The sequence below is a fragment of the Paramormyrops kingsleyae genome, chromosome 24, assembly GCF_048594095.1.
Source record: "Paramormyrops kingsleyae isolate MSU_618 chromosome 24, PKINGS_0.4, whole genome shotgun sequence".
NCBI lineage: Eukaryota > Metazoa > Chordata > Actinopteri > Osteoglossiformes > Mormyridae > Paramormyrops > Paramormyrops kingsleyae.
The window spans coordinates 22,960,432-22,971,537 of record NC_132820.1 but is presented as its reverse complement, the minus strand read 5'-3'; the positions used below and the strand labels follow the sequence as shown (position 1 = coordinate 22,971,537).

The 11,106-nt window shown below is 41.6% G+C and overlaps 1 protein-coding gene across 3 annotated transcripts; it reads right to left on the bottom strand.

Moving 5' to 3' along the window:
- Positions 1 to 6,917: 6,917 nt before the first annotated feature.
- Positions 6,918 to 10,084, bottom strand: LOC140582375 (RNA-binding protein 44-like). 3 transcript variants are annotated; one of them, XM_072706744.1, is made up of 3 exons: positions 10,061 to 10,084; positions 7,416 to 9,950; positions 6,918 to 7,179 (listed from the first exon to the last, which is right to left on the bottom strand). In XM_072706744.1, the coding sequence occupies exons 1-3, from the start codon at positions 10,064 to 10,066 to the stop codon at positions 7,174 to 7,176; spliced, it is 2,547 nt and encodes an 848-aa protein (XP_072562845.1). In that variant the 5' UTR covers positions 10,067 to 10,084; the 3' UTR covers positions 6,918 to 7,173. The 3 variants fall into 3 exon arrangements, with proteins under 3 accessions (XP_072562845.1, XP_072562846.1, XP_072562844.1); XM_072706745.1 differs by having other exon boundaries at positions 6,918 to 7,055; XM_072706743.1 differs by having other exon boundaries at positions 6,918 to 9,950.
- Between the last annotated feature and the right edge of the window lie 1,022 nt (positions 10,085 to 11,106).

The window sequence follows — 11,106 nt, the reverse complement described above, 5'->3', positions numbered from 1 at the left end:
AAATAAATAGCTAACTGAAAAGACGTCACATTTTAATGACAGAAAATGACTGGTGCTGCACTAGGAAACTCTGACCATGCAACAATTCATCTAATTCCAGCATACAGACAAAATCTGAAAACTGCTAAACCTGTCGTTACTAGAGTGAAACACTGAACATGTGGAGCAGTAGAGCAATTAAAATCATGCTTTGACTCGACAGACTGGAATGTTTTCAAAACTGCTACTAACAGCGTGGATGAATACACGGACACTGTAACATGGCACATAAGCTTCTGTGAGGACTCTCGCATTCCCAAAAAGTCTGTTGTCAGCTATAATAACTTTGCAATATTTGGGGTCACTCTTTAAAAATTGTACTTAGAGCACAAAGTTTATGTTTTATGAGAGAAGAGCCCAGATTAAAATGCACACAGTAATCAGCACCTTGTGCCAACATGAGTAAATAAGAATAATATTCCTATCAGGGGTTTTGCGAGGCTGAGACTGAAGCTTTACCCTTTGTTTCCGCTGAGAGACGTGCGGCGTGACTCATTTCCCCAGGCGTACAAATTATCTTAGATCGGCGTTCACGGTTTGAGATTCAGATCGAGCTCTAGGTAATTTTTTTCGAACTGGTTGGTTCGACTTTTAAGAAATTCGAGTTCTAATGAGTTCGAGAACTGAGGTACCGCTCTACTAATAAATACAAAACACAAAATACTGTACATGTATGAAGTAATTGCCAGTTTATTGGTAAAATATTTTTGTTAAAGCTTTTTAAATATTACATAATAATATAAGTGATATAAAAACCTGTGAGAATCCAACTACTATCTACAACTTCATAGAGTATGATACTCAATGCAGCCTCTGCAAATGTTTCCAGAATCTAGCCGGGGCAATTTCTTCTGATGTAGCAGCAGATCTCCATCATGATCTCCAAACTGCAGCTGACAGTGTGTGAGGAGCAGGAGAGAGATCTCTACTCAGTACCACTGTAATGAGAGACACTCACCTGTGAGCCCAGCAATGAGAAGAAACAGGAGCATCAGAGGATCCATACGTGTGTGTGTCACTGAGCCCAGATCTGTGGAGACTGACACTCACTTCCTCATCCTCTGTACCTTCACTGTCTCTGTCGTTTCTATTCTCACACACAGCAGGCAGAGTGAAGGGGGAGTGGACATTATAAACAGGAAGTGACAAAACCACAAGGCTGAATGTTTAGCACTTCAGCAAGACATAACATCCATCCATCCATCCATCCATCTTCTATACCTGCTTATTCTGTGCAGGATCCTGATGGCCCACAGTCTATCCTGGAAGCTATGGCATAAGGCCGGGAATAACCCAGGATGGGGCAGCAACCCACTGCAGGGCAAACACACCATTCACACACATGCACACTGTTAGGAATGGCTGAGGCCCGAGACTTCAGGAACCAGAGAAGGCCATGGAGTTCCAAAACGTGCAAAAATGTATTGTCCTTGTTCACAAAAGTGCACAAATACACTGTAGTATTAACAACAACAAAAATCTCAATCAAACAGGCTATACCCTAGCAGACCCTGGATCCATAACAACAATCTTTTAGCCCATTCTCCAGGGTTTATATAGATTTCTTAACCCCTCTCCTTAGGACAACTAATCTAACAATTATCATCCTCAAAACAATACATCCCACATACACAATTCTAAAACACACTATCCAAAACCACAATTTTATTCATAAAACCAACAAAGGCTAAAATATCAATTTTATTGTAATGTGCAAAAATCCCCTCCCCAACCACTTGGTTTAACCCAACAAATTGTGAACACCCTTCCCCTCCAAAATCACACAATTGTAATGGAAACACCCAGCTGGACAATCCTGGATCGAATCCATATCTACTACAAGGTAGAAGGAAAATACCAAAATATCATTTATAAGATATCCGCATCATGATCATCACTATGTTTAACTTAACATCGCGCCGACATCGGGGGAATATGGGCTCAAATGTTCGATGGTGATGTTTCTGCAACAGAGATGTTTGCCGATGGATTTTCAAGCACCGCGGAGATATAGTGCTAATGCATGTGTGCTCTCTGGGTACTTATATTACTTTAGTGTTGCTGCTGTGACAGTGCCAGACAATACAACTGTCTAATTGTACCTATTAGCGTACCTATAATATCACCCATTCATTGCGCCACGGTAAGGTCGGATGGCGTTACATCATAAACAGGAAATTAGGGGAACATGCTGCCTTTATCCATTAATATTTTCACGCAAGACAAAGGTAACGAGTCCGTTGAAATTTCAGTACCTTGCGTTTTTTAATTTGAAATGGTAATTAGTTACATTACTCCTTACAGACAAAAGTAGTGGAATTACAGTAACGCGTTACTGCCAACATTGCAGCGTGGTAAAGTTGGTTTTATATTCGATATTCGTTTGATATTCGGATTTCCCTCCCCTATATCTTTGAAACGATACCACCAAAAATCACAAAAGTCACACTCTCTGATTCAGGAGAAAATGCAGATTGTACTACAACATTGCATAGTGAGTGATATGTTCATTAATTATTGTAGTGACGAAGCATTTTCTGCGAAACTAATAAGCCAGCATTGGAAGCGCAGCTTTTTGCTAGGGACCGTCTACAAAGTGCATTCTGGAGAAACAAGCATTGCTACTGGAGCTTTTCTGCTAAGATTTTTTTAATACAAACATCTGTGAAATTGCAATAATTTCACATTGATACTAAACCAATTTCTCCCACTTAAAAGGTTGTAGTAGTTGCCAGAGGTGCCCCCTGACTTACTACAGGTGGAATTTTACAGAAATATCAAACCACGATCGCACAGTAATCCAATAAGTTTTTTGAAAAATTACTGTAAACCACACAAATGGATTTCTCCCATTTCAAAGGTTGTAGTAGTTGCCAGAGCTGATGACTGACTTACTACAGGTGGAATTTTACAGAAATATCCAACCACGATCGCACAGTAATCCAATAAGTTTTTTGAAAAATTACTGTAAACCACACAAATGGATTTCTCCCATTTCAAAGGTTGTAGTAGTTGCCAGAGGTGCCCCCTGACTTACTACAAGTGGAATTTTACAGAAATATCCAACCATGAGTCTACTGTAATTCAATATGTTTTTTTGGAAAATTACTGTAAACCAGAGAAACAAATTTCTCTCACTTCAAAGGTTGTAGTAGTTGCCAGAGCTGATGACTGACTTACTACAAGTGGAATTTTACAGAAATATCCAACCACGAGTTTATAGTAATTCAATAAGTTTTTTGGAAAATTACTGTAAACCACACAAATGGATTTCTCCCATTTCAAAGGTTGTAGTAGTTGCCAGAGGTGCCCCCTGACTTACTACAAGTGGAATTTTACAGAAATATCCAACCACGAGTTTATAGTAATTCAATACGTTTTTTGGAAAATTACTGTAAACCACACAAATGGATTTCTCCCATTTCAAAGGTTGTAGTAGTTGCCAGAGGTGCCCCCTGACTTACTACAAGTGGATTTTTACAGAAATATCCAACCATGAATCTACTGTAATTCAATAAGTTTTTTGGAAAATTACTGTAAACCACACGAATGGATTTCTCCCACTTCAAAGCTTGTAGTAGTTGCCAGAGGTGCCCCCTGACTTACTACAAGTGGAATTTTACAGAAATATCCAACCGAGTCTACTGTAATTCAATAAGTTTTTTGGAAAATTACTGTAAACCACACGAATTGATTTCTCCCATTTCAAAGGTTGTAGTAGTTGCCAGAGGTGCCCCCTGACTTACTACAAGTGGAATTTTACAGAAATATCCAACCATGAGTTTACAGTAATTCAATACATTTTTTGAAAAATTACTGTAAACTACCAAATGAATTTCTTTGACAACAAAGGCTGTAGTAGTTGCCAGAGGTAATGACTGACTTACTACAGGTGGAATTTCACAGAAATCTCTCATGTCAAGTGAACAGTAATTCAATACTGAAATGATCTTGCAAATTAGGCCATGAAGTGTATATGTGACCAGATAATCAACTCTGCAAATGAAGTAGAACAGGATAAAATATCTAACCAGTTGTCTTAACTGTAACAGAAAATGGAAAAATTACTGATTTGGGGAGACTTCAAATGGTTGTTCAAGGTGAGAATAGTGGGCCTAAAAGCAAAACAATAAGAGCGAAGACTGGTGGCAAATAAAATCAACATCCAAAATGGGTAAATTAGAAAAACGTAGTGTGTCACAGAAATGACCTGGAGACAGAAATGTGGTTCAGAATCCCATATAATCAAGGAAGTTTTATTTAAGGAAGTTACGCAAATAATAATAATAATAATTATATAATATCAAGAATGACAATGTGTCACATCCAAATCGTTCTGATCCCCGCTCTATGCCTGCAATTCGTGACAGAATGACCAGACTCAACAAGAAGACACCTCATCTTAATGAGGTGACGTACCTCAGACTAGTCGATGAGGTGATATACTGGCTCAGACAGTCCAGGAGGACCCCACAACTCGAGCCCTTGCTATACAGTCGAGGGATAACCTGGAAGAGATCTCCTCGTCCGAAAACCCACACCGGGTGGAGGAGGTGCGAGAAAGCCTTCTGCAGCTGAGGAGTGAAGTAGCAGAGACGATGATCAGGCAGGTATCCCTGGACTGTGGACTGGCTTGTTCTCTGTTAGAACTGCCTGAACCATCCCTGGCTCTGACTAAAGCTGCAGGTAAAAAGAAGTGAAAGAGTCGCAGAGAAGCATTTTCCTCAGGAATCCTGTTAAAACCCCACGTGAACCCCACTTGCTTCCCAGTGGTTAAGCATGAGGCGTATCTCACACTACTTGACCTGGCGGTGTTTGTCACATCTGGGTCGTCAGCCACCACTCCTCCTGAGTCTGCGTCTGACCTCCCTGCTGCCGGTCCGCTCAGATCGGCACTTAAAGTCCCCGCCGCTCCATCCCTGTTGGGAACCCCGGTCTCCAGCCTCCCGACACAGAGTCTTCTGTTCCCTGACTTCCAGTGTGCTCAATCTCCTTAGCCCCAGTTCCTAAGGTTCCTGTATCTGTCCCAGTTCCTGCAACTACTACAACCTTTGTTGTCAGAGAAATTCATTTGTGTAGTTTACAGTAATTTTCCAAAAAACTTATTGAATTACTATAAACTCGTGGCTGGATATTTCTGTAAAATTCCACTTGTAGTAAGTCAGTCATCAGCTCTGGCAACTACTACAACCTTTGAAGTGAGAGAAATTTGTTTCTCTGGTTTACAGTAATTTTCCAAAAAACATATTGAATTACAGTAGACTCATGGTTGGATATTTCTGTAAAATTCCACTTGTAGTAAGTCAGGGGGCACCTCTGGCAACTACTACAACCTTTGAAATGGGAGAAATCCATTTGTGTGGTTTACAGTAATTTTTCAAAAAACTTATTGGATTACTGTGCGATCGTGGTTTGATATTTCTGTAAAATTCCACTTGTAGTAAGTCAGGGGGCACCTCTGGCAACTACTACAACCTTTTAAGTGGGAGAAATTGGTTTAGTATGAATGTGAAATTATTGCAATTTCACAGATGTTTGTATTAAAAAATCTTAGCAGAAAAGCTCCAGTAGCAATGCTTGTTTCTCCAGAATGCACTTTGCACTTTGTAGACGGTCCCTAGCAAAAAGCTGCGCTTCCAACGCTGGCGTATTAGTTTAGCAGAAAATGCTTCGTCACTACAATAATTAATGAACATATCACTCACTATGCAATGTTGTAGTACAATCTGCATTTTCTCCTGAAACAGAGAGTGTGACTTTTGTGATTTTTGGTGGTATGGTCTCAAAGATACAGCGGAGGGAAATCCGAATATCAAACGAATATCGAATATAAAACCAACTTTACCACGCTCAACATTGCTAGGTAGCTAATGCTAAGGTTAGCAGTGCAGCCTTATGCTACTTCCTCTCGCAAGATAAGACAGCGTTACTGTCACTGTGCAAATACAATAAGATGTCTTTGGAGCAAGCCTGTTAAGGATAAAACCACAAGTAAAATACAATATGAAATAAAAGAAATATTCACCAACAGTAAAGAAGAACAAAGATGAATAAAATACTGGTACTGGAAGCAAAGAAACCAGTAAAACATAGTCAGAGAAACATTGGAAAGCTCGGAACAGCTGCGAATGTGCCTCCATCATTGTTCATAATTCTTCAGTTGACGTTGCTACAGTGGAAGAGTGAAATGGCTGAAGATTAATTACAGCCCTGCTGCCTAACTGTCCGGGGGTCAGACAGAGCAGAAAATAAACCACCGCGGGAACCTTTCCATGAAAACTATTAATTAAAACCGATACCTGTACGAAAAACACAACATCGCAATAAGTGTATCGACATATCCCTAGATTCTTAGGAATATTAGCACTACACCAAAATTTCCAACTGTGCTAAATATTCAGTTGTAAATCAAAACCACAAGTGAGATAAGAACGTCTCCCGCTCATTCCCCTCCATCAAATCTTCCACTAACTGAATGGGTCGCTTAATTGTCGCTATGAATTCTGGGAGTCTGTGGAAGGTCACGACCGCAGCTCTCGCGTTACTTGCTACCAGGAAGAAATTGTGTATTCAATTACTGTAATAGCGACCTAATAATTTTAACAAACGATCAAATTGTATTTTTATATATATATTTATCAATTATACAGACACGACCTGTATTGTGTCATTCTACATCTTGTTTTGGATAATATATTTGTATTGCGTAAACATATTCGATATACAGCCCAGCCACAATTGGTTTCTTTGTCACCCGGAAACTTACCAACTGTGTTGTGAGCGGATCTGCAGCGCTTTTCTCTTTTTAAACGTGTCTTCTAAATTTGCGGTGCTCCTATTATTTTTCCGCGCTTTTGTTTTTTTTTTTTTTTTTTTTTTTTAACGTTTCTTAGTGGTTTATTTAAGTAATGCCAAATGTAACAAGTTTTGGGGATTTTAAGAACAATGTCAAATAAAGAACCATGATGTGAACACTGAGCACCCCAAATTCCAGGGAGGAAAAAAAATTCCACTTACTAAAACAAAGAAAATAAGAGAAATATGCATTATCGGTTAAAAGACTGTTCAAAGTAAATGACCATTTTCTTTAAACGCAACATTTACAGCATTCCAGCTGGTTCATTCCATTTAGGATCATTTCTACACAAAAAAAAGATTAAGCAAGTTGAAAACAGAAATGACTCCTGTGCTGATGCCCTATGGTATGAATCAGTGCACTTCCCGCTTATGATGGTATACAGGCAACATATCAGATTATCAATAATGTTTGACTGAGCCTCTGTGCAAGTCAGGTCAGGAGGAACTAAAATTATTAGTTACTGCCAGATATACATACAGATATACCTTTACAGATGCAATCACACTTGCAAACTGACCTCTTCTGAGGGTGCAGCTTTCAGCAGGCTGGATGTCATCTCCACGATGGTCTCCTGTGGCAGGTCGCCGAGGAAGCCGCTGCGTCCTGCCAGCAGCTTCAGGAGAGCATCCATGATGCTCCTCTGGGCCACTCCCGGGTGTTGCAGTGACAGCTGCGCCATGAGGGCGCCGAAGCCGTCCGCGATGGTGCGTCTGGGCACAAAGACGCCGGATGATGTGGGTGATTCCAGGACATTCACAAGCTTCTCCAGGGGCTGTGGAAGACCCTTAGCCATAACAGCAGGTGTGTCGCATACAGATCTGCAGGACTTTGAACTGCATGCTTGTTTCTGCAGGCCTATCCCTGTACCATCAGGGATCTGCTTGCCCTCGATGGGTTGTCCCTTAACCACATGACTGTTCAGGTTTTCGACTGCTCTTTCAGGAGCACTGGGAGCCAGGACTGATACAGTGGCCGTCCTGACATTCTTGAAGAAAATTGCTGTTTTAACACCGGATGGCTGATATTTTCCAAACTGGTCAACATTATTCTCAGTTGAGTCATTAGGGAGGTCTTTGACACCCAGGAAGTACTGATCCATTTTCTCCTCATGAAAAAATCCTTCCCCCTGGATCTCACTATCCTTTGCAGCTGCTGAGCTGTGGCTCTTCTCTCCCTCCTGTCTGGATTGATTTGTGCTAGATTCTGGTTCTGGTGCACCTGTGGTCCTAATCGGCAAAGCAAGATTCTTCCCAAATAGGTTACTATCTTGATGGGTGAATGCCTCCGTTTTTTCATTTAGTCCTTCCTTCAGGGAGGTGTTGATCCTGCACTCAAGACCCCCAGAGCTTTCAGTCAACATGGACTCTTCACAGAAGCATGATTCGTTTTCAGGAACAGACTTGATTCCCTCCGTGGGGATATAGCACCCCTCAGAGGCGATCTTCTGACAGTCCACGGACAAAGGGCGGAGTTGGTCCAGGGGCACTCCAGATAGGATGTTCTTCCTCATTTCTTGGTAGTTGTCCGCTAGGATCTGAAGAACTTCAATCATGCTCTCCGGCATAACATTTTTTCCCAGAAGAAAGCGGCTGCCTTCCAGTGAAGTGCAATAGCGCCCCCAGCAGTACTGCTGACACATTGCATGCTGCAGGGCCAAGAGGCTCAGTTCAGCCTGCACTGCCCTCTGGTGGCTACTACGCTCCTTCCCTTCGAAGCTTTTCAATTTATCTTTCAGTGTCCCCACTTCTGCTTCAACAAGCTTTAATCTGATGAATTCCTGTTTGAAATAGTCCAGGTCAGCCATATAGACATCTGTGATGGTGGATTTCTCAGCTGTAGACACTGCCAGCGTCTGGACATCCTGGTCCATTGTGGAGAGGTCTGTGCTGACAACGGCATCGCACAGTACAATCTGGCGTTCCAGGCTGCAGATTTTCTTCACTCTCGTACTCTGCCTGTCACTTGATGACATGACATTGCCCCTGAGGTCACCATTAATTTCTTCAGACTGGTTCATTGCCACCTTGCCATCCACAGCCTGGAATCGCTGGGATGTTACAGGCCCGCTGCTTCTTGCCTTGTCCTGGACAGTCCATGGAAAACAACCTTCACATGCAGACTGACTGGCTCCTTCTGTAAATTTTTGACCGAATCCAGCCTCTTCCACCGCACCAAAATCAGGATCTTGCAGATGCATCAGGTCTTCCATGTTCTCAGGATGACCTTTCTGCTCCGGGATCCACTGGAACACCTCCGCAGCACCATGAGCAAAAGACTGCTCTTTAATAACACCGGGATACTGCTTTTTTGGGTCATTTCCACTTTGGACAGTTCCTCGATGCTCAACATCCATCCACTTAGTAGAACTGTAGTCACATTGCTGACTGGTGGCCTTTCCTGCTCCATTCATCACGCTCTCATCCGAGCCGCAGAGATTTAGCTCCTTTTCAAAGGCGTTTGGAAGTAGGACCAGCTTCTTTTCTTCCACTGACAGAAAAGCCTCCTGCGGACCCTCCCTGGCTTTGCAGGACTGACTGCACATCCTGGCAGCAGAGGAAGCACTTGGTGTATAGCACCAGCAGCACTGAGAAGATCTGCAGTGAGAAGATTCAGGCAAGGCTGGAGTTTCTTCTGCTCTGTGCACTCCTCTGATTTCCTCTTTTATATAGACTACATCTCCCGTTACACCAAGCGCTGGGTGTTTCTGAAGAAAAACACGTAGACCTCCTTCCTCCTTTATGAGGTGTCGGTCTTCAACTGGAAGAGACAAGTACCAGTTCAGCAATTTCTGGTCAATCATTTCCAGCATTATTGGACCTTTTATCAAGTCATAGAGAGACCTGTGGATGAGAAACACCTTGGCTTCATTAGTAGATTGGGTTGCTTTGGGAAAAGCAGGAAAGCCTCTCCACGCTGCCACTGTCTGATTCACGTGGACGGACGGGGGCCACTGCAGAGCTCCAGCAGCGTGTCTGGACATCTCGGCGCAGTTCTCCAAATGAAGGGGCAATGTGGTCAGAAAAGGGATGTTATAATACGGATGCCACATGTTCTGGAAAAGTAAGGAGTCACACACAATATTGCGCACAACTATATATATATCGGCTAACTTTATAGCTACAATGTTTCTCAGTGCAAGATGAAATGCTGAAGGTTACAAACAGCCATAATCCGTCGTAGAAAATCTTCCGCGCTTTTGTTAATGTACATCGTGTGTGTTGTCATTTGGTTAAAGTGTTTGACGACTTTGCAGTGCGCTGACACTAATTGGCCACAGTACCATAGCAACCGCATCATAACAATTGTAGTTGCACTTCGAGTTAATTTGATTTGAACATTCAAAGCAGCTCAGATTTGCAGCTTCCCAGCGAGAGACAAGACGTGATCGAGATGTCTGCCCTGAACGCCACTGTGTGCCTCTGGAGAATCGACTGGCTCCTGCCAAATGGGGCAGTCAGTGTCCGGATTGCTCCGGAAGACATCCCCGGTTCAGTTAGCCATGGTAAGGACGGCAAAGTGATGCCCAGAATAGCTCAGCACTCGAAGAATGAAAGTCAGAATAGGGTTGGCTGGTCTTGTTGAATCTTGCAGTCTGTGATAACTATCTTATTTTGGAACTACATGTCTTAGGATACTAGATAATAAAATGGTTGACTTTTAGGCAAACGGTGATTTGTTACCATGAAGCAGTAAAAATACGGGGCTCTTTTCGGCATGTCTGTTGTATTGTATAATGAAATCAGTAAAATCTGTCGCTGTGATGTGTGGATGGATGAAGTTTTAACTTCTTTTTTTTTGACTGGCTATATTTACCATAATATAAGCTGCACAGAAATGGTCCTCATATTGTTTTAAAGCTATTGTCCAGCTCTATAGGTTGAACAAATAATATGCCATCCCCATACGAATAATTACCATGGGTTATTAAAGTATTAAAAATTCAATAACAAAACACCTGTATTTCAAAATTGATCAATTTTTTAAATAAATCTAGTAAATAATGTCATGAACATCTCCAGAAAATTTGGTCTTTGGTTTAAAAGTTAAATGTAAAAGTTAAATGTAAATATAAATATAAATGTTAAATTTAAATGTTAAATATAAATGTTAAATGTAGACTCTAAATGTTGAGAACATATGCAAATTAGCCACGCCCATCTGCATAGAAATGGGCGGTAACGACGAATTAGCTCGCTAAGTTAATTACT